We start from the raw sequence: 24921 nt of genomic DNA, 5'->3' as shown, positions 1-24921 counted from the left end.
CCTTATTAATTGCTTTTTTTAGAGGGAAAAGTTAGCTAACTTTGTCTTATCTAATTTGATGTTTTGTAATATTTTAGGGGGTGGCATGTTTTATTCTTGTATTATTATCAATATTTGCTAATCAGGGGTACCCTTCTCTTGTTCAGTATATTATTCAGTGTACCTATTCATTCTCATAGAGTCTAAGCCTGCCATTTCTGGCAGTCTTACCTTTATGCTGTTTATCCCAAGTGTTTTTATCTATTTGTGATGTGAGGTATATCAGCCATTTGTCCATTAAGATGAAATGCATCTGGGGAAAAATAAATAACTCAGATGCTACTAACTCATTATCTCTGCGATGTATTTAGGTTATTTTCTGTTGGGTGATGGATTTGCACTAATTTTATCACTCTTGGCTAAGTTGTTCTAAGACAACTGACTAGAATTACAAGCACCTCTCTTTGGCCAAGGACTGGGAGGTTACTAGTGCAAACTTTTGAACCTTAGTACAGTAATAAATAACCATTAAAGCTCTAATTGGTATATCTAATTGGACACATGCTTTGCATGTCACTTACTGATGGGCATTTAAACCAAAGCACTCATTATAGAAAGGAAAGACTATTGGCAGTAATAAACGTGAACCATATTAAACATTCACATTTAGTGTGCAAGAAAGACTAATAAATCATAAAATGGCTTAGAAGAGAAATCATCTAAATATCCCTTATGACCCTCCTTATCAAATGTAGAAGAGGCAATGTCACATCAAAGATTCTGCCCCACAGGGTCCTCTGTTTCTCCTTTTAAGATGAAAATTAATAAAAATAATCTGCTGGATAATGAACACTGAGAGTACAAGTGTGACCTTGCTGGTTTTACTGGTACTTAATATGTGGGTTTTACCTTTGTATATTGTTGGTCAAGGAAGCCAGAATCATTTTCCCTAAGGACACTACATTACTTATCTTCAGTATTTCCTAAGGATTATTCAGTGAAATTAAGAGCCTTAAATTATACCATAAGAATTTGAATTTGATTTGATTTTTGGACAGATACTGGTCAGATGAGAGATAGGGAAGATAGTTTTTAAAAGCAAAGACATATCTCACTTAAATTTCAGTGTTTTTAGAGTTTTTATTTTTAGAAGTTTTTACTTTTGTAACTAAAGTGGAGAGGTGAATAAATAAAAGTGTATTGAATATCCATTTGGTATATAAATTTTAATATTATAATAATAATCTTTTCATAGTCTTAAGTTATTACTTATTCCAGTTTTCTCACTTGAGAGATGAGTGTATGGATGTGATGACAGCGGTACTTCAATAGTACATATATTGCCATATACCTTATAGATTTTTGTTCCTTAGAACGTTCTCTGCTACTCACTAAACATTGGTTTCTATTTACAAAGTAAATTTAAACAAATTAATTCACTAATTGACAGAAACCAAGTCTAATTCAGCATTATATTACTAAATGTACTGGGCAGTCAAATGTTAAATAACTAGATGAAAGCACATTAAAACTGCTTACATAAGACAATTTTCAAAGACCCATTTGAGTACTTCGTTTTGTACATAAGTATGATTTCTTTTTAGTGTGTATCTGCTTTCTGAAGTCATACTACTTAGTGTCAGTGTATAAATATGACTTACAAGCATCCTTTGAACAAATAAAAATAGTTGTTTAATCACAGTTGTAGAGAATAGAAATAAAATTTTATTTTAGAGTTTCAAATAAAGACATAGCCACTATTTCTCCTTTAGATATGGCTTTTCTTCTGTTTTCTCCTTCTGCGAAAAACTAGTAGACAAATGCTACTGAACTGTAATACAATGCATATTTTCTACCAGTATGAAAAATGCAAAACAAATTATGAATTGTAAGTTCACTTAAGAATTTGGAATTATTTATCTTCTACGCAGTTCATATTGGCATTTTTACTACCAGGAAATAAACTTATGTATTCATTGAAGCTTTGGAATAATTCTGCTGTCTGAAAATATGCTTTTTATTATTTTATACATTTTGTCATAAATAATAACAATATATAGTTTTGAGTGAAGTTGAGAATTTTCCATTCTTATTGTTCTTTTTTATTTTACTGAGATTTCTAGTTAAGTAAAAAAAAAAAGCCTATGTTATTTGGTAGAGAAAATATTTTTCATCGTTGGTGTACTATAAACCTTTGTTTTATTTTCTTCCCGGCAGTTTAGCTTTTGCCACATCAAAGATGGGATAGTAATTGTGAGTCAGTATCATTCATAATATATCCTATTGACTAATTTTATTAAATGAAGAGAGAAAAAGATTTGATATCCGTGTTTAAAAACAGTTTAAACTGTCATTTATTATGACCCTATTAATTTTTCCATGTATTATATAATGAGATTGTACACCTATACTATATTAACAACAACAGCAATAACAGAAAACACCAGTGCGGATATCTACTTTGTATATTGCCTAAGGAAAATTATTGTGGGTAATTAGCTTTCTGATAGCATTTTACTAATATTTATGTCTTACAGATTTTAGAGACATTCTTTTTCCATTATTATTTTCTTAAAATATAGCAATTTAGTTACAATTTTTAGTGTTGCTTGCTATTCCACAATTAGGATGAAGGCTAATATCTCTCAGATATTTCTAGGAAAAATCTAATTTTGAAGAAATAGAAAAAAGTGAGCAATTTTGTAATCTTAATATTTATTTCATATAAATCAATCAAGGGTATCGTGCAGCTAATATTTGTTGCAGTTCTCCCAATATTTCTTCGCATGTCATATGCAAACAATAAAGACATGGTTTTAGAACACCCCACAGCCTTGAAGATAGGTCTGAAATAAGGGTCATTCTGTATAAATTGTCAATCTCAAGTCAGCTTTCTGTTTTTCCAGACTATAGATTTGTCATTCTTAATGAATTCACCTGTAATCTGTGAAAATAATACTGTTTCTAAAGCTGGGTTTATCACGAAGCTAATAATGGATCTTAAATGTCAGAGCCCTTTGCTTGTGCAGGTCTCTTCCAAGGCAATCTCAGGGCCCCTAGCAGCGTGCTCACAGGGTCATGCTTTTGTAAAATTTGCCAAGGTATGATGTTTAAACACAGTCTTTTAAGGTTTTGATCTCATTCTGTGACTTCTTCTTACATTTTCTCTCATTTATGGTCACTTAGGGGTAGTCAGGAGCATTTGGGGATTCTGTTAAGTGGAGATTCAGTCGGTGATAAATTCAGTTTGAGTTTAGTGGGGGTATTTTTGTGTGGTTTGTAGACACTCATGTTGTACACTTTAGTTACTGCTAGCTATTCTGGTGAAGAACTGGCCGCTAGAAATACTCCTGTTACTCATTATACTGCTTTACTAATTGTGACATAAATGTGCAAGGCCAGATGTCATATTACAATTTGAATGTGTCCTGTGGCACCTGAAATACGTGGCACGTGTGGAGAAATAATGTTTGAAATGTATGGAACCAGAAACCAGACTGGAAAATTCTTTAAGTCTTCAAATGTGTAAAACAGTAAATAGAGGTTTGGTTCTTATAGATAACTAATCAAAACAGAAGTTCTCTCCTGCATGTTCTTGGTGGATTCATAAGTAGTATGTAGAGAACATATCAAGGGTAATACTTACAGTTATAAATGCACCATACTGTTCTCTTTAAATGAGTATCATATAAAATAGAATCTGTCAGAATACCTGTGTTTGTGGAACACAGGCTGCAACATTTCAATACACATGAGAACTTGTGACATCATAGGGGCATGCCTAATGTATACAAACCATCAATAATGAAAAATAAATTTTGATCGGCTGTTTTGAAGGAAAAGCAAGATTATAGAAAGTGATACTGTGAAATTGTGAAGAGGCAATCCTAGGATATATGTTGAAAAAATTATTAAGGGAAGTTTTGTAAAGGAATGGGAGGCAATTAAATTATTAAAATGTTTTTTAGCTTTCTAGGTTTTGTTACTTATAGGGTTTAAAAAAATTGTGTTTGTTGTGGTTTTCTTTTTTTCTTTTTTCTTTCCCTAAATAAGTATTCACTTTGATACCTTAGTTTCTACTTGTAATTTTTTTCTATTTTTTCCTTAAAGCAGTACCTGTAAGTGTTGTAAGCTGTAGACCTTACAAAACTTGAATCTACCCCTACTATTTTTAGTTATAATGTGTTATTTTCTAGAAATTGGCACAGTGTTTCATTGGACAGTCTTAGGTTGATGTGTACATTTCAGGATATTTCTTTGTATTTTTTTAATTTTATTTAATTTGCCTCCTTTATATTCCAAAGACTTAGGGTTTTAGAGAAGAAAGAGTGAAAAATTAAAAATTTAACAAATCAATTTATTAATTTAATTAAGTAGATAAAATATTTATTCATTCAATAAAAGAGCTGAGATAGAAAAACCCATTTCACAGTTTATGTTAAATAAATGCTTGGTTTAAAACCTTTCTATTGTAATAGAGACTAAACCAAGGGAGTTTTAAAGTACGTGAGGTTTAAACATACTTTCAAGAAATTATACTAATGGGCTTTACTTTTATACTTTTTTCCCACTCTCCCAACTCCCCAGTTTTGGAAGTTTCCTTCACCCTGACCTCCCACTCCTATTAAAACCTTTATGTGGAGAAAAATAGTATTTTTAAATTACTGTATGATGATTTCATAGATCATTAATGATTAGTAAGTAATGATTTCAGTGGATTTCTATACCATCTATACATTTATAATCAAAAAGTCTTTTAGTTAATCAAAGCCTTTTTTTATTATTACTCTTAGAACTTTCCAAAACAGTACAGCAAAAGGAGGAAAGAGAATGAATGCTGAATTTTCTAGGCCATTTTAAAATTTGGTAATTTTATTCCATACATTAAATTATCTTATGACACAGTCCTAAGATGTTCTCATTGTTAATTCATGGAATTATGTATATATAATTTAAAAGACTGTTTATAAGCAACTTTTGAAATCTGACTGTGAGTTGTTATGTGAATGAGACTATACCTTTTAAAAATGTATATAAACAGGTATGTTGGATTGAGATATGGTAATTACAGATTTATTATCTGTTGTGTTGATTTAGAACCTTTATGTGTGCGTTGCCATTTATTTCAACCCTTGACAAGTAGACCTTTATTAAGCTGTGATGATTACCGAATATGAAATGTAACCAAGATTATTTTTATTCAAATATAATTTAAATATTCATCAAAGAGAAGTTATGCTTGAGACTGACAGAGACTATTAACATCAAAAAATATAATTAACTGCATTGGGTATCATGAAGCAGAGTTAGCCAAATAGCCGAGAGGTCTAATTGCTCTAGAGTTTGAGAAGCAATGGTTTTATTTTATGCTTTAGCTGTGGAATTAATAGTAATGTGGTTTCCTATGTGGGCCAATTAAAAGCTGCCTGTTAAGGTTCATTGCTCTATAGGAAACCCATTGAATATCGCTTAGTAAACAGGATTGACATGTCAGTGTGTACAAGAAGATAAAATACAATAAAAACCATGAAAATGAGAAGTGGTGTTAAAAGAACTGTTTTTGAAAACAGTCCATTAAACTGTTTACAGTTACAGTGTTGCAGTGGATGTGCTGGTACGCCCTCCAGATTCCCCCTTCAGATCAGGCCCTTTTTCCCCTAGCTGCCAAGGGAGCTGCCAGCGGATGGGCTCACAGTGAGTCCCTGCCCAGGAACTGCCATGGGCTGAAGGGATTCTTAAATCATTCTCCCCAGAGGCAGCCCTCATTGAATGCCAGAGTACAAAGTCTTGGCCTCCTCATCTTTTGCTTCATTTTGAGACATCTCTGAAGGGCTCTACCAACCTCAGAGCTCCCTCCCTGAGGAATTTGCTGGGCCTTTGTTTGCAACCAAATCACACTTCTCACTCTACCCAATCCTGCTTCACTTGTGGCTTCGCTGATAGTTTGAAGAGCATTATAAGCCTCTCAGAGATCCCGGCTCAAATTCTGCTTCTCGTGTTACTGAACCTAAGGAAGGTACTAATATTAATTTTAAAAACAAGTCCCATCAGTGGTATTGGTTACATACATTATAGGAAGCTGACAATTAAAAAACTAAAATGCTTTTAAAGCAAATTTTAAAATGCCCAATTCAGGTCAAAAACATGGCATTTTACTTTCTAAAGTTTATCTTTGTCATGTGGTCCTTTTTCTTTAATAAAGGTAAAATTCTGACCTTCGTGATGATATTCTGCATTTTAGTTGAATACAAAAAGAAAGCATTCTTGATTGAACCCAAAAGATTTTGCCTTTCCCAGGCTGTAAGAGATTTAAAAGTGGGCAGACATTCTAATGGCATTTTGACATTAATGAGGTTGCTGAAATGGAAAAGTTGAAGGGTCAAAGATAAGAGCAGTAGCACGATCTTCCAGTGTTTGTTTTTCATGATAATGATGTATCAAATATACTGAATAAATGACTGTTATTTCTAACATAAAATATGTAATGTTGTGTATGAGTGTACTACTTTAAATATTAGACTACTTTTTATAAATAAAAATAATTCTATAACTGTAGCTATAAAATGTGCAACTTCAGATACAGTTTATTAAATTAAGATAATCTCATATTTAGCTGTAATTTTTATGACATTAAAAACCTTAAAATAGAGTAATAGATTTTAATGTGTATAGTATCATTAGGTATACATTGTATCTTTAATCTGCAGTGATAAAGATGTTTTCCTGGTCATTCATTATTTAATGTGCTTACCCTGTTTATATCTGTAGCCTGAGAGTGCATGTTAGCTTTCAGAAGAGCAGTGTTGCTGCTTCACAGCACACAGCCCTGTACTCCCAAGCCTGTACACGGTGTTGGTGGTATTTAAAGCTCTTGAGTCTAACATTTTATAGGTCACAATGAACTGAGCTTTCCAGACAAGCTACTGATATAAAGCTAATTCAAGCTAAGAGTATTACATGGAATGGAGGCCTTCTACCTTCAGCTATTAAAAACTTTTACAAACCATGTAAATCAGAGAAGTTTTACTTTGGTTTATATCATGGTTATGGAACTATGCTTGACTTCTGAAAATTGTATCTTTATCTTTCATTCACCGATTTATGCCTCCAAATAATTACTGAGTTGTATGGTGGGCAAGCTAAGGTGTCAAACACTCTAAAGATATTTGTGAACAACTGATAAAGAATATGTGTTCTTAAGTGTACAGACTGGTGTTTATGAAGTTAATACATTTTAGAATAAAGCACAGTGTTATGCATGTGGTTCAAAGATTCTTAAAACAGACACTCACCCCTCCAAGATATTATAATCTGGTGAAGAAGATGAAATACATACAGAAATAACTATGATACCAAATCTCTCAGCACAGTAAATTTCTAAAAACCCCGATAGAGAAGGGTAAGTGATAAGCAGTGGCATGAAGTGGGAAGATGTTACTGTTTGTTGACGGAGTACTCTGTTAAAGGAGTTATTCAACTTTTGTCCTCGCTCTTTTAAACTTTGTATACCATGTTGCATCTTACTAACTTTCTTCTTCCTTTTGGGTATTCTGAGTTCTCTTCTTGCACTTGCACAATCAAAGATTGTGTTCTTTATATTTCTCAAAATTCTTTAATAGTTCTATAAAATATTATATTTTAAAAATTAACTGTAATTCAATATAGAAAATAACACTAAGGTTTTAAGCCCTTCATATTAACTCTGAAAACAAGGAGTTCACTGTTTTTATAGCAGAGAACAGTAATATATAAGTTCATACCTGTTTATTTTCTTCTGCTTAAATATTGTTTAGATGTGGTGTAATTAGTGTATCACTTATGCTTTCAAAATTGAAGGTATTTATATAACTAGCATATAGCAGCGGATAATGTCTTGTATCACTGTTTCTAGTACCAGAACTGCAGGTGGATATAAAATTTTATCATTTCCTTCTTACCTACCATCCTTTCTTCCTTTCTGTCTATTTATGTATCTATCATTTATCTAACTGATTTTAGATAATTTCTTACCTTTGTGACTGAGATGTAGCAGAGGACACTTCCCTTCATCTGTGCGTTTTTAAAAAGGAGCACTTTTGGTAATACGCTGTAAACTGAATGCTTATGAGTAGGTGTTCATTTATCGAGAATGCCATCAGCAATGCCTTGTTGCTTTCTTATCAGCTACTTCCTGCTGTCAGCTTGGCACTTATTTCAATAGAAAAGGATTTGCATCAAATGTAATGCCTTATTATATACAGCTAACATGGGGTTTTTAATTGTGCAAACACATGAGACTCCTGCAGTGATAGTCAATTTGATAAAAGGATTAGATTATGAATATTTTGTCATGATTAAAGATTAGTTCTGTTTTATCAGAAGTAAGCCATTGAAATTTGCCACATATTTACCAGTCAGGTGAGACTCCATTAATTTTGAGAGTGTATGAACCACAGAATATCCATCTCTTTATAATTCTCTGATGAATTTGATTATTTATGTTCAGATTATGGGCATTAAGGATTGTTTTTAGCCTTCCACACCTGCTCTACTGCTAAGAATATCCCAAGAATCTGTGATTTCAGCCTTTTGCCTTTATTGTTTTCCATCTCTTGTCTTACAGAACAGTTAGGTAAACACCTGTACAAAGTTTCTGCAGTTTTTATTAAGGGAAACAACAGTAGTATGTATCAATAGGATATTTCTGCAGTTTTTATTAAGGGAAACAACAATAGTATGTATCAATAGGATATTTTGAGTTGTTCCTTCAATTTAAAAACCCTCAATAAGATATAGAAGAATGAGAATTCCAGTTTAGGAAGTATTTATTGAGTGATCACTTTTTGCCCTAAATAGGACCAGGCATTCCAAGGAATTTAAAAGAAGCCTAACGATATCTAACTGGAGAGATAAGACTAGGGTCCTAGAAACAGCTAAAGGCATTCATGGTATGAGACCTGATAGGATGAAGTGCCTAGCACTCTTTGGGGTGTTTGGAAAAGAATATAAACAAAAACGTAAGGAGTTTACGGCTTAATTTTAAACGTGGAAAATACCTGGTGAGTTAAATAACAATTTTATGCAAAATATAGAAGAGAGCCACAAAGCAGAATCTGATTAATTGCCAGAGTTATTATGCAGACAGTTACTGCCATAAAGAAAGGAGAGAAAGATCACTTCAGGTTCAGGTAATTGGGGAAGAATTTAATACTGTTTGGCCAGCATAGTTTATGTGTTGGTCTTCTCTATACTTCCTTCTTAGCAGATGCTTCCTGCAAATGTGTGTGCTTCTTAGGCTTGCATAAAGGACATCACGGTGAGTTGGAAAATAGGAGTTCCTCAGACTAGTGTCCTAGGTTCTAAAAATGTTCTACCTCAGAGACAAGTTTCTTCAAGTGGCTCTTTGTATAAGGAAGAAATCGTTCAAGAAGTGTACTGACAGTAATTTCTGTGAGAATTCAGTTCAGATACATCTTTTTAAATTAGAAAGAACAATATGGATGGTGGTTTTTATGAGGCACGAAGTTAATATTAGATAATTAACCAAAAAAAGATTCATGACTTAAAGAATAATTGCATAGCATTTTGTTTTCTGAGTGAGTTTTAACTTCATTGACCATTAACTCTGTATTTCCCTGTCCTCCTACATTAATTTGTTAATTCACTTCATACTCTTAAGACATTTCTCACTTGTACTTTCGCATCCCCTTTTACACAAAGCATTCCTGTATACTTGTTTATAAACTGTCATATTTTACTACCAAAATATTTACAAGTTGCATGAGGAAAATAAATTTAAAGTAAAAGTAAAATAAAAGTAATAATAAGAAAGCATTTAACTGAAAAACAAGTTTGATGAAATAATAGTACTAAAAGTCATGAAAGATTTCATACTGAAAGAATTTATTTTGGGTAAAGAATAGCAGTGCTTTCTTGCCTCTTGATTAAAAAACCCAAGTCCTTTAGAATATAGTCATTTTAATAAAAAACGAAAAAGTTTTCCTGAGTTGAATAAATACTTTAACAAAAAGTTGTACTTTGTCTTAACTTTTGCATAGATGATAAATTTTTAAAAGCCACACCACCAAAGGTCTTATGATTTTATTTCTATGCTTTCATTTTGATTACATAGGAAGTTCTGTCAGCATTCATTGCTGTGCTATAATCAAAGTGAGGTCTGTGAAAGAGGAAATTATATTAGCTGTCAATTAAGCTAGAGATGCATTTCTTTTATATGTGGAGATTTATAATATTGACTAAATGACATCCCATGAAACATCTCGGGAGGCAGAAAAAAAATGTGGCATAATTTTCCTGTTTGTCAAAATCACATCTAAACCAAGGGAGTTATCTTTAAGGTGAACTTAAAATAGCAACAACAAAAACCTGGTTTACTCAATATTGCCCTCTAAAACTCCTTTTAGTTGCAGGTTCTTTTTGCATTATTTCAAACTCTAAACCTCTGAGCGGGTAATTAACGGACCAGAAAAGCCATTTGTGGAAAAGAAGAGCCATAAGGGTGAAAATATTTCTTCATGGAATGGTCTTTAAGAAGTAAATAATTACAAAAGGAAAAGATTTGGGATGGCCCATCTAAGTCTGAGGATAATTAGAAGGAATAGAGTATGAAAATCAGAATGCTTGGCATGTACAACAATTCTCATATCATAACAAGACTAATTAAATATTTAGAAACCAAAAATCCCCTCACAATTTGAAAAAAAATAATGCACGACAAAAGGGTCTGTAACTTTGCAGATAATTAGCAAGGGTTATAGGAAGGAAAAACATCACAGATTGGCTCCAAGGCTCTACAAGGTCATGTCTTATTATGCTGTGTCTTTTATATGGTCTGGTAACAAGTTTCTTGCTAATTTAATCTAACTAGGGCATCCCATAGTGATTTCCCATTTCCCTTGTTAAAAATGTGAGAGTTTCTTCAAGTGCAAACTGTAGTAAGTTAACATTTTTACTAATAATTGCTCCTAATTGATACAGGTCATAATAATTTTTTTGAATTATTAAAAGCAGAGGTCTTGAGACTTTGGACTGAGAAGCAATATTTTTAAAGTATTTCAAAATTTTATAGTTTTTATCCCCACTTAAATTATCTTGTTCCTTTTATTAAGTAGTTAGACCTGATGACCCTGGGAATGAAACAGTCTCAGTGGCATGCATTGTAAATAAATGTCTTATTTTGCTAATAAAAGCAAGTGCATTTATGTTGAATGTGCATTTCTGCAAACAAGAGATTTTGTACTGGATTAATAAGGCTCTGAGTGAGTCCAGCCTAATTTGCATTAAACTGACCCCAAGGTCCAGTAAAAACTGCAAGGAAGGTTTCTAAAACATAGAAAGCTGTTTTTAGAAAAATCAGCATTGCCATTTCAAAATCCTTAATTTAGTAATTAATGTGGAATTTTTGAAGTTTTTTTTTTTTTAAGTTTCTAAGAGGCAAATTTAACTGTAAATATTAAAGTGTGCATATTTTGTGGTTTTAATTCCTGATACAAAATGATTATAGAAGGTATCGCTTGCATGTTATTCCTGTTTTCAACATACTGAAAACTAGATTGACAACCTTCTGGGTATGAGCCTACACAGGATTTTATTTCAAACTTTTGTTGATTTGCTGTAGGTTACCTGATACTTATTTTTTTGGCTTTCTATTTGTTGCATACTATACACTTTTTCAGTCAAATAAATTCGTGATTATATATTGAAAATCCAGACAGATATTTTGTATTTTTGCTTATAGTTATTTAAATAATAAATTTTCTATACTTTTAAAAAGTACAGTTGCAAAGATTTGATTACAATTGCAATTTTTTTAAAAATCAGGACTGTATTTCAAATTTTTGAAAACATCAGTATAAAGGAAACAATAGAATAAAATTATATTATTTATTTTTTCCAAATTATGTATCCATGCATGTATCAGTATTCAAGCATATTTTCTTAGAGATTCAGGTAGTGATTTTATTTCATTAATTCAGCTTTACTTTAAGGATTTAAAAACATTTTATTTATTTATTTATTTTTTGAAGCTCTTTATTGGAATATAATTTCTTTACATTGCTGTGCCAGTTTTTGTGGTACACCAAAGTAAATAAAACACTTTAAATAATACAATATTGTAATGCTTATAGTATAATACCCTAACATGCCTAAAGAATTAAATACTATATGATGGATAGAAATCTTCTACAATACACAGATTATTAAATAAAGTATGAGAACATAGTTATGTGACAAATGGGAACATTACTTTAGAACACCTCTTTTTTACCATATTAATTACACATAATTTAGCTTCCTGATGTTATGTTTACCTAGCAATTAGGCTCACAAATCATCATTAATAAATATTTAAAGAAAGCAGGACCCACTTCCTTAGCTCTACAGAATAGAAGTTTAGATGATAAGAGGATTTCATTATACAATTTTTAAAAAGGCTTGATTTAACATTCAAGTTTCCCTCTTTTCATCTGTGAGGATGATTGTAACTTTGTGTCTTGGAGCATAACTTCTTTTTATCCCCTGAGTTTAGTTGATTACTTTCAGCAAATTTATTTAGAACTTTAAGGTAGTCTGCTGTGTGTATAAAAATTTGTTGTAAATTTGAACTCAAAAAGACAGGGGTTCTAGTGCCTAGAGTACTGCGTTCCTTGGGCATTTGGAATTGTTAGTGCATGAAAACGTTATTTGGAAGCTAAAGGGTACTTTTTCTTCCACCCCTTAAATAGATCTGTCTCTTTAGTGTTGTATTATTGGCTTTCATGATACAAAACTGCTTCCAAATTGACAGAATTCTCTGAGAATCAAGTACAGCTGATTGAAGCAGAATTGGATGTCTGATATTTATTTTCTAGTAACTGTGTTTATTTACAACCAGCAATAGTTAGGTTAACCATTCATCATTATTTCATTCATTCAAAAATAACTACTGAATTTCTATTGTGTGCCGGGCATACAATCACCAATAAAAATTATAAGTTGACAGTGACCTTTTTCTTTATTTTCTTTTTCTTTTTTGCCCTCTGTGGTAATGTTTCTAAATTTTAAAAATTTGTGTACTTGAGGAGAATAAAATTTACTTATTGACATGTGGTAATTGAGGCTCAAGAGTGAATATCATTTTTAGTCCATTAATTAGAGAATGGGTTTATAACATCAACTGTAGATGTTTTATTCAGTTAGAAGATATAGTTCCCCATGGAGATGTGGTTTAAACTCTTCCACAGTATCTCTGTGAATGTTCTGTTTATATTTGGCGCTTAGGAAAGGAATATCATTACATGTTACTCTAGTACCTTGAAAGCATTAATTTCATCTCCAAAAAGTGAGCAGTTTTAACTAAGATAGAAGGTAACTCAGGAAAGAAACAGACCTGTTATTGCTAATATTTTATAATTGAATTTAAAAAATAGCAGATGCCACTAAGATTGAAATTATTGAAGCAATCTTCACTGAACATGCATTCTCAATAAAGAATTGGGCTAATTCTAGAGGATGACTCCAAATTTCAGCAAACATTAATTTTTAGTTCTGTCATGATGTACTGAGCTTTTCTGTTGAATGCTGGAGTATTTGTTCAAGTCAGTAGATTTTGCATTTTTAATCTTCCTTAGAACTGTGGTGAATAATGGCCCCTGGCAGGAGATAATGAAATTTTCTTAATTTCTATTTTCAAGCAGAAGCTTCCATTGAAAATGGCATCCTATGGCCTGGAGACATAGCTGTAGTGCAGGTTTCAGGGGAGATGCAATAATAATGCAGTGCCATCAAGACAGGGAAAGATGGGACAGTGAAGAAGTAATTTAAGGAAGAAGAGAGAATGTACCGAAGCTTTATTGTAGCATATCTAATGATCTGCTGAAGATTCCCAGTGGTATTTGGAGCATGACTGGAGAAACTAATGTTATCTTGCCAAAACAGAAGCCCCTGCTTAATCAGCAGAACAAGGCTATTGATTAAAACACCTCTCACGATAGGTTACACATGGAATCTCATCTCCATACTTTGCACTTGGTAAAGTGTAATAATGAGCATAAGATAATCAAAAGAAGAGTAAAAGCAATTTGCTGGGCATTCTACAATTCACAATTAGAGTTGGAAAGGAAACAAATTTGTATGAATACTTCAGCCTGTTTTTAAAGCTGTACGCAGGAAATCATACAGGAAATAGAGGGAATACTCTGAAAGAACACAAGATGTTCTGCCCCTTTAAGGTTTGCAAATCTATGTCCATTTTATATAAAGGAGTATTTACTCTTATTGTTGATGTTTTTGTTGTTGTTGGTAGTTCATGTTTTTTCAGGGATTGTGCAAAGAGTTTGCCTACGTTATCCTATTTAACCTTAATAACAAACTTCTAAAGAAAGTATTATGGTTTACAGATGAGAAAGCTAAGGTTGAAAGGTTTAATACGTTGCTTATGGACTCACAGTTAAGTAAGAAGCAGGGCTGGAACTAAAACCCCAATTCTTTTTTTATTCTAAAGCCCCTGCTTTTAAACACTAATCTCCCCAATTAGCAAATAATTTTTCTTCTGAACAGAGTCAAACGATATGTTATGCTGGTGATTTTCATACAGTTTATTCTCTTTTAATAAGTAACGTGTGCATTGTTCCTTGTTACATTTACAGCTTTAAAAGATTGAGGAAAAGCAGCATATTAATAGTTTGTTTGCATTGTTAATATTTCATTAATGATGAAGCACTACTGTCCCCAAAATAAAAAGATAATGTTTAGTCAAATTCAGCTGTTTAATCTGTGCATGATAATTTCTACATAATTTCCATATAGTATGTAAATTAATGATAATACACATTTATAAAATGCATTTTTATCAATTACACATTTTTCTTGGCAACATTTATCTTAATTTCAAAACATATTGTGGATATTTAAAAATTTAATTTTGAAACCTGAAAACATTGATTACATCTGGAAGATAAAATAGATTTATAATACTTTTAACTTCTTACCATCTGGTAATTGTGATGGTTAAGAGAGTCATTAGATATTCCTTAAAGTATTCTTCTCTTACATACTGTACACAAACCTAGACAATATTTCTGACTTTAAATATCATATTCTAAGTTTTGCTAATAAGGAAATATATTGATATTCCTTTGTGCATGGGAAGTAAATTAATAAACTATTAATCTCCAAAATTTTTTGTTTTATTTTTTTCAGCTTTTGAGATGTACATTTAGCTTTATTTTTGAATAATTTTTTTTTCCCGTTTAGAAAGACTTACAGGAATGAGTTTATAAAGAAATTTTTAAATTCAGATTTTTTTTTTCTATAGCTCTATGGCCTATAAAGTAGGATTTAGGATTTTCTGTATTGTGTGGTTTATGAGTTTTATGATTAAAATGTAAGCCTTATGAACATTAATGTCAGAAATAATACTTTTATTCTGATATTTCAACTTGATAATGTTACCAGGCATTTGCTATTGGATTTATTTTAGTTACATATGAAATTCTCAGGAATAGTGTTGCATTCTATATATATTTTAGATTAAAAAGTGAGAGGAAAAAATATTTAATATGATAGCAAGTTGCAATGTAAAATAATGTATAGAGATAATATATAGGTGATTTTTTTTAATAGTGCTTTTAAAGCAGTGATGTGAAATAATGTTTAGCCTTTTATCTATACATGCCAACTTTTGGATATATTTGGAAATGTGGTTAGAATATTAAAAATGATTGTATGCTTGGAATTTGAGACTGAGTGCAGTTTTACATGCAGTATGTAGTTTTACATTTACTTACTAGGTGGTATTAAATCATGCATTATATCCCAGAAATTGCTTAGAAGTAAATATTTGCATGGGCTGCCTTTATGCACCTTGAGTTCTTTCTAAAAACAGTTGTATAATGTTTTCCTATAGCTGAGCCACTTTATTAAAATGTATTTGAATAAGTCAAAAGTTGACTATAGAAAAATTTGTGATGGTTACAGTGGATCTTGTTTTGGTTTCTGTTATTTTTAATGATATCTTCCTTCTAGGGAACATAGTATATTTTTACAGTTTGCTCCGAATTTTATTTCCAGATTTGTTTAGTGTTAGATATTTTCATTAGCTAGGAAAAGATTATACTTTCCCTCTGTTGTTGAAAATGGGCTTACATGCGATGTATACACGTACTTAGAAATTGTACTTATTGAGACCCCTCAGGTTAGGAATTTATAAATAACTAGCCTGCTGGCTCAAAATTAGAGTAACTAAAACCCTTGATTCTTATGGTTAAAATTAGCAAAAGAAGATATGTTAACATTGTAAGCTGTATTATGTACTTGCTGTATATATCATATTCATCACTAAATGCTTTTCTATTTCACTTGTATTTTATTAAGATATATAGAGTAAAAGTATGTGTTTCAATAGCATGTGTTTCAATATATAACTTCTTTTTCTTTAAAAAAATTTTATTTATTTATTTATTTATTTATCTATTTATTTATGGCTGCATCAGGTCTTCCTTGCGGCACATGGGATCTTTGTTGCGGCATGTGCGATCCTCTGCTGCAAAGTGCTAGCTCCTAGTTACGGCACGCAGGCTTCTCTCCAGTCATGGCGTGCCAGCTCTGTAGTTGTGGCACGTGGGCTCAGTAGTTGTGGCATGTGGGATTTGTTGCCTTTGGCTTGTGGGATCTTAGTTCCCTGACCAGGCATTTAACCTGTGTCCCCTGCACTGGAAGGCAGATTCTTAACCACTGGACCACTAGGGAAGTCCCTATAATTTTTTCTTTACTAAGGTACCTAAACCTATCTCTAACCCAGTGGTCCTCACAAATCAGAATTATCAGCAGAGCTAGTTAAAACACAGATTGTGGGTACTAGCCTCCAGAGTTTCTGAGGCTGTTGGTCTTCGGTGGGAGCTGAGAATGAATTTCTAACAAGTTCCCAGTTGATGCTGGGGCTGCTGGTCTGAAGACCACGTTTTGTGAACCAGTGCTTAAACTATCCTAACTCATCTGTGCATCCTTGCAAACATCAAATAAAATAAAATCAATTATTTAAAAGTTGAAGTGTTTCTTTATAATGAACAGTAATTGTATTTCCTTCAAGTCATAAAGGTCCACCTATTTTTAAAAAAAACCTTTTATCCTCTTCTGCCTTGTTCTCATTTATACTGAATTTTTATGTTTCTCATTTAAGAAAAGTGTAAATTTTTTAACATCATGAACCCACATTACTGAAATATACTGATACTTTAATTGTAATATAACCATACCCTTACTAATAAATCTTTTTTTCTGAAGGAAGAGGGAGAAACTCTTGCGGGGAACTGTGCTTAAGGCTGAAAATGCAAAAAACTGAATGCCTTTCCTTTCTCGGCATAGTTGTGACTTTTTTATTTTCATTAGAATGAAAACTTGAAGCTGAGCAGTTGGTGGGATTTTACTTTGCTTCTGTGGCTAATTGCTTTCTCTTTCCCTATCCTCTTGAATGAAAGCAGTTTACAGTTTTACAGCCTGACCAACAGTGTATTGGTTAAAGAATTTTTGGATTTTTCTAAGTACTAATAGCTCACATTGGGTATTTCCTTTTCCCTTGTTTCCTCACACTTTTTGTATTTGGAAACTTAAGGCTACTTACTTCATTCATAAAGGAATGCACATAGTCTGTATTTTTATTTCCATCATTCGGTCCTGTAAAATTTTAGGTGTTCTTTCCCACAAATCAAGATCCTGGTATACAAATCTGATACTCTTATACTTTTATGTTCCTCTTCTTGCTGACCCTTTACTATTTTAGCACCCAAATACCTTTTTTTCCTCAAGATTAATTTCTTGCACTTCTGATATATAAAATGAACCTTTTTGACATTGGGAGGCCATGAAGTCTAGAAATCTGTGTAATTATATTTGTAGGAACTCCATTGTTTCTTTACCTTCAATTTTACTTAAGCACATAGCCCTAAAGTAAATACTTTTTGCTGTCTTAGAGTGAATGCATTGTACAATGTGATTATTAAAAGAAATAAAAATTACATGGTTGATATAAATTATTATAATTGCTTTTGACATTAATTTTGAACTTGTAATTGTGGTCAGGTGACCAATGTAGAGTTGTTCAGAAAAAGAGTAAATGCGAGCAATTATTTTTCATTTTATGGTGTTTGTCTTCTTTTAAACAAAATATAATGAAAACAGAACTATTTCCTGCAAACATACTGTGACGTTGACTAAAAGATATTTTAAATCCCATTTTATTTATTTAATTTTTAAAAAATATTTATTTATTTATTTAGTCTTTGTTGCGTCTTCATTGTGGCATGCAAGCTTTCTCTAGTTGCAGTGAGCAGGGGCTACTCTTTGTTGCAGTGCGTGTATTTCTCATTGAGGTGGCCTCTCTTGTTGCGGAGCCTGGGCTCTAGGCATGCGAGCTTCAGTAATTGTGGTGCATGGGCTCAGCAGTTGTGGCGCATGGGTTTAGTTGCTCCACGGTATGTGGGATCTTCCTGGACCAGGAATCGAACCCCTGTCCCCTGCATTGGCAAGCGGATTCTTAACCACTGCGCCACCAGAGAAGTCCCCAAGTCCTATTTTAAAGTCATATTTATTCATCTGATTTTATGGTGGGAAAAAACCCGGAAAATCATCAGTATGTTCTTTAGTTTTGAAAAAATGATATAAATTCCCAAATCCTTTGAGCAACTTCCTTCTTTACCTTGGTCCAAAGTCCTTCGTGCTCTTGATCTATTTCAACCTTGAGTACAGTCCCTTTTCTCTCTCACCTGTTCCTGGCTTAGTGGGAGGGAGGCTCCAGTGGGAAGGGAAGGGTGATGAAGTATATGAAAAGCTTAATCACAAGTGGAATTGTTGTTTTACGGGATTTCTTTCATGAATAAATATTAAAACCATTTACGACATGGCAGAGCTTTGTTGAGTGGCTATGAAATACATATAGAAGGAGTGTATGAAAGGGATATCTAACTCACAGGAGTTTAGATTTCTTAGTTTCTTGGAAGTGTGAGGTGAGATAAAGAGAGGATCTTTGTAGGTATGAATGAGTACAAGCAAGGAAATTAAAGTCTTAATTTTTAATGGGGACCAGGGTAGTGGTTGGGAATACCTAAGATCAGGAAACTCTAAAAAGAAGCAATGAACTCTTGTTACTGTAAGATTTATAAAGAAAATGAAACATTAGTTGAAACGATAGACCTTGATCTATTGAGAAATCTTAAATCCATCTGCTGTTTAAAATTTTAGGATATAAAATTTGTTCCGTGATTCATGTTAAAATAATTCATTTACACTAAATGGAGAACCATTGGCAAATTTCTATAAATGATTGAACCAATTTAAGAGAAATACGGAATAAGGGGAATAAAACATGATGTTGCATAAGAATGTGACACTGTCTTGTTTACATTATCTGTGCTTTTGAAAATTATTTTATATGGTATGTTTTTAAAAAATATGGCTTAAAGTATTAGAGATCATGATAAAAGTTATCATGAGCTTAATATTTGTATAAGCAATATTAGTTACAATTTAATATTTAAAATGTCCATTGGAAGTTCATTTTATTATACATTGACGTATAAATTTTACCTGTTTGATCCTGTAGAAGTTTTCAGGTCGTGTTGCTCTTCAGGGAACAATCAACCTGGTTTGAGTTGAAGTGGCTCTGAGGTGCATGACTTACATACCTACCCCTCTCTAACACAGCTCTCCTTCCACCCACCTTGAATTAGTTGTGCTAAAAATAAAAACTGGGCTACTTTTTCATTCATTTGCCATTCTACAGTCTAGTTATTTAATGCACTATAGAATGCCTGGTATTCAAATTATTAAGTAAATTTTATTAAAATGCTCTTGTTCTCCTTGCCTTGTCTTCCTAACTTATACACTAGCAGAAAATACAATAATCACCCTGCAGATATTACATTCCATTGGATTGTAATCAAGTCAAATATAAAGGAAATAGTTCTTGTCTTTACATAGCTCATAGCAAGAGCATTTGGACAAATTCATAGAATTTAAATAAATATCATCTTGCCTAGAATTCTAACTTAATTCTAATAATCTCAATGACAATGAATTAATGACAACACAAAAACAAGAAAATACTTCCAATAGGAATAAATAGGACATTCTAGGCATCATGTTAGTGACATTCTTTTTAATGTTGTATTTCAAAGAATACTAATTTAGAAGAACCAAATTCATAGTCATATCACATTGATAGTATAAGTATATTGATATATCAAAATAGTAAGTGTAACACAATGCTTAGACACTCAATATGTACCAGACACTATGCTAAGTGCTGTAAATGCAGTCTATCATTTATGTAGGCCATAACATGGAAGGTGTGATCTATTAGCTTGTTATCTGGTATTCAAGAGTGTATAATAAGTGCCTGTACACTTAACACAAAACTGGATTTAGAGGATAAGTTTAAAATCCTGTCTCTTCCTTTGTTTCAAAATGCTGTCAAAATTTACTTCAGGTTATTCAGTTTATGACTGGATGTGTTTTGTTCACTTCTGTTCTTCTGGTTTAATACCATTTTTAAGTGCAATTTTAATTCTTAAATATGGTGAGTATCCAGGTAAGTTTTTTTTTCAGCACATGTTGAACATGTCAAAAATTCCAATTAAAATGTATACTAAAATAATAGAGAACTGTTAGTGATTTTTTTATTTCCAGTTAAAATTCAGTGTGACCCATGATACAGAAATTTTACAACATAAAGAAAATAGGACTTTTGTAATTCTTTACAGCAACTTAATATCAGTTGAATTTTTTAATTTAGGGTACTAGTTGCTTGAAGAAAATATGGATCCATTCTCTATTAATAAACAAATATATTTTTGTTACACAAGTTTTATTTGTTTTATTTTCCAGGTGCAACAATCGAACACAGTGCATAGTAGTTACTGGGTCAGATGTATTTCCTGATCCATGTCCTGGAACGTACAAATATCTCGAGGTCCAATATGAATGTGTCCCTTACAGTAAGTATGAAGTTTGTATTTTTCACTTTCTACAGCATTTCTTGTTGATGCTGAAAGAGAACACATGTGAAAGAAGCATATGTTTATGGCCTACAGAACTATTATGCATGCAGAGCACTAACAGACTCGGGCCTCCAATTAGCTTCATGAAGTGTGGAAGGAAGCCATGGTGTGATGCTGGCCAAGTGTCTGTCTGTGTTCTTAAGTGTTTGGCTTTTAAGGCTAGTGTTTTTCCAGAAAACAAACTTGAATTAGCTATTCAATAGGGCAGATAGAAATCTGTACTTTTGCCCAATACCAGTTGCTGACAAATTGGTTTGGCTCACAGTTTTCTAAAGAAGGAATTGACTTCGGTTTTAATCGTGAGCTACTTGAATGGCTACCTGCTGTTGTGGTAACTTTATGCCTGGTAAAAGCTACCATTGCAGTAACTGAGGCAAGTGCTTTCTTTTTTGTCCCTTGTCCTTAAGAGAGCAGTCCTTTACCAGATTCAGTGATAAAATCTTAATACCAAATAAAATAGATGTAACAAAGCCTTGCACTTATTTTTAATTTTGCAACATCCATTTTTAGTCATATGCTTTAGAAGGATATTTAAAATTCAGTTGGAAACTTCATAAGTGAGCTTCAGCTAATACTGTAATTCTGGGGTAGTTTTCCTCCTAATCTCAGAATTCATACTTATGAATTGTATTCTATATTTTCAATAGGAAAAAAAACATTTTAGACAATTAAAAAGATTAAGTATATTACTTAATTTTCATCAGCTAATTTGTTTGGTATTGTTCTTGTCGTCTTTACTTTTTAAATTGGATAGATGTGTCATGTCACCTTAATTCATAGGCATTTGAATTAAAAATTCTTTAGCAGCAATTTTATCGATTTGCTTTAGGAGGACTTCCCTCCTTAAAAAAAGATGGACTCAAACTAATAATGAAATTGCTTTTTCCAGAACCTCAGAAACCAGATCGCTAGTTCTGATAGATTCATATGTTCAAACTATCAATATCTCTAAAACCAAAAGGCCAATTTTAGGTAGATATAGTATGTCCAATACAGTTGTAATACATTCTTACACATCCTGTGAAGGCACTGTCTCTCTTCTCTGCCCGCAGTTTTGATAAATTGGCATTTTGTGGGGAGATGAGTTAAAGGCCAAACACAGATTATCTTTTCTTTTCATTCCTGCTCTGTGTTCCTGTGAAATGGATGCTTTTTATGTTTTCAGTATTTTCTATACCATTTGTAGGATTGGAAGCCTACTGAGTGCACTGATCTTTATGTCGTTTCTCCTGGGTGTAGTGTTGGTGGCTTACATAATCATTCTCCTGTGCCACTAGAGGAACATTGTATTCTTTTGAGCTAACCAAAATTTTGTTCCATAAAGTCATTTTCAGTTGAATTTAGCATGGTTTCTGTCCTCAAATTAGAAAAGGAGTACTGCATCCATTCCCAAACAGTGGAATCAGTCAGAGCTGCCAAGAATTGTGTCTTTCTGGAGCCAGTTCCTGTAACCTAGTCTATAGATCAAGAACAGTGTTAAGAAAATATTATTTTCAGACTTTTAAGTTATTTCTTGCGCTGTTTAAGAAAGGAAAATGTGGATATCTTCTGGAACATCTAACTTTCAAAATTTTACTTTTTCAGTTCTCCAGAAGTATTGTACATTGTGCACTAAACTTGCAAATAGCTATACCCAGAGAAGTATTTGTTCTTTTTAGTTTTTATCCTTAAAAAAAAAAAAACCCAGTAATTAATTTGCTGTTACCTTTCTAGATGTTTGCACGAGGAAGAAATAAGTCTATGGCATTTTTTAAACTACTTGCTTAAAAATTAGAAGTAATTATAATTCCTATATACTGTACAGTAGTGACACACTATAAATTGTATGATCTTCACTAATATTAAAATTAATGCAAAGGATCTTTTTACATTGTTCTGATCCTATTTAGAACTGTGTATCCCTCAATCTCTTTTCCCCATTTTCCTCTCCTTTTGTTTCTTTATGCTTCTGTTCTTTATAACCATCTCTTATACTTGTTTTTATTTTAAGCTTCTAGCTTTCACTTTTCCCTTGTTTTAATAGTATTTTGGTACTTCGTAATGTTTGCATACTCCTTTTACTCTTTACTTAGTTGATAAAAACTGTCACCGTCAGATAACATTTATTATGTGTCTGTCACACCTGGCTTTATGCCATTCCTTGTGTGGAGCAGATTCTTCAGGAGCGTATCCATCCCAAACTGTTTCTACTTATTCTTTAAAAATTTCAGAATTTTTCCATGATCTCTGAAAATTTTATAATATATTTACTCAACAGAGTCCATTATAAATGCTGTTGTTTGTTTTACTTCGTATGTTTATGGACAGGCACATGTATTATATTTGATTAGTAATTGAATGAATGTGTGTTTAAAAGAAGTCATAAGGATCTTGTAGGATAAAGGAGAATAATCAGATCAGAATTTCTGTATCCTACATGCATGATTTGGTTTTGATTTTTGTACCCTCTTATTTCAAATTATCATTGTTATTAAAATTATACCATAAATTTAGCTATAAGTTTTATTTGATGAGAAAAAGAAAGCCTCTTACTAATAATTGAATCATTATTAATGAATAAACATAAGATTGTTCAAAATAAAATAGTGTGTCACTTCAGATACAGAGTATATAGGCTTTAGTTTATTTGGGTTGATTTCTTGTCTTGCATAACCATATCCTCCACTGATGTTAGTTGGTCATGTATTTATGTTTGTTCTATAGCATAGTAAATGTGTCTTTATGAATTAATTCATACAGTCTCTTAAGAGTTGCAGTATGTATTTGTGATGAAGAATGCTGATTTCATTAATTTTATTGTATTTTTTATATTTTTCTGGGTTGATAGAATTTTGGCTCATGTGACAGATATATATCCTTTGGGTTGTCATAAAAATCATAATGTAAGGTCTTTTGTTTTACATATTCATATTTTATGCATTTCATCAGTCATCAAAAGTTTAATTTTTTTTTTAACTTTTACATTTGGGTGTTACTTCTCAGTTTTCATTAGAATTATAAATTATATACAATATATATCCATTTTATTTTTTTAACATAAATGATATCAGTTAAATCATAAATGAAGTCCTCCCTATTTAATATTTTGCTCAGTAACTGCACTGTCATTGTATCAGATGATAAAATGCAGCCATTTTCAATTAATGGAGAACAAAATATACTTTCTGCATCTTTTATTGAACTTGTTTTAAGTTCTGTTTTAAATGCGTAACATATTTTAAAATGTATTATTCCCATTCTTTAATTAATGCATTTTAATTTGTTTATTTCAGTAAAATCATCCTTTCCTAAAAATAAAGAATATAGCTGTATATAAAGATAGTCTGAGCAGACTCAACACTAATGATTTCTTTATCCTCATTTTCCCACCACGCCCTTCCGTTCTTGATTCTAAGCAGGTATAGCATTGCTCTTCACTGAGCAGTAATTTGAGGACTAGTGGTCTATAAAATAGAATTGTTCCACATCAGTAACACTGAATTTCCTTTCTCCTGGATGTAGTCAGATTTACGCATTAATAGAGCAAGTATGTTTCCTGAAAGTGGTTAAATAGACCAAGTTGAATGGGGGAGGCGGTATCTTAATGCAGAAGGTTTCCTATGGCAAAAACATTTGTGTGATATGTTTCTCCCTAAGGTATTGCCGAAGGTCAGTATTTAATCTTGATGAATTATTGTAATTTTAAAAAATTAATCAAGCTAAGGCATCTTAATGAAATGTGCGACTACAGTATCTTTGAGTAATCAGTTTGGAGATACAGTATTAGCACACCCTAATGCATTTTAATAAGGAAAGAGAGAGAAGCACAGACATTAATCTAGTCACTTTATGAAATTCAGGCAACATACTTCAAAGCCTACGTACAATCTAAAATAGTATTTTACGATTTGTAATTATTAGAATACTATTT

The 24921-nt window shown here is 32.1% G+C and overlaps 1 protein-coding gene across 20 annotated transcripts in view; it reads left to right on the top strand.

Moving 5' to 3' along the window:
- Nucleotides 1-24921, top strand: part of ADGRL2 (adhesion G protein-coupled receptor L2) — a 266132-nt gene that overhangs the window by 192821 nt on the left and 48390 nt on the right. For all 20 annotated transcript variants that reach the window (XR_009049955.1, XM_057715049.1, XM_057715022.1 and 17 more), the window contains one exon: nucleotides 20839-20948. Coding sequence is in view for 19 of the 20 variants with exons in the window: in XM_057715049.1 (XP_057571032.1) it covers nucleotides 20839-20948 (110 nt within the window). In the remaining variant the exon portion in view is untranslated. The remainder of the gene's footprint in view (nucleotides 1-20838; nucleotides 20949-24921) is intronic.

Source organism: Hippopotamus amphibius, chromosome 1, assembly GCF_030028045.1.
Source record: "Hippopotamus amphibius kiboko isolate mHipAmp2 chromosome 1, mHipAmp2.hap2, whole genome shotgun sequence".
In the NCBI taxonomy this organism is placed as follows: Eukaryota; Metazoa; Chordata; class Mammalia; order Artiodactyla; family Hippopotamidae; genus Hippopotamus; species Hippopotamus amphibius.
Note: the sequence above shows the minus strand (reverse complement) of the source record. Positions and strands in the feature narration are given on the sequence as shown.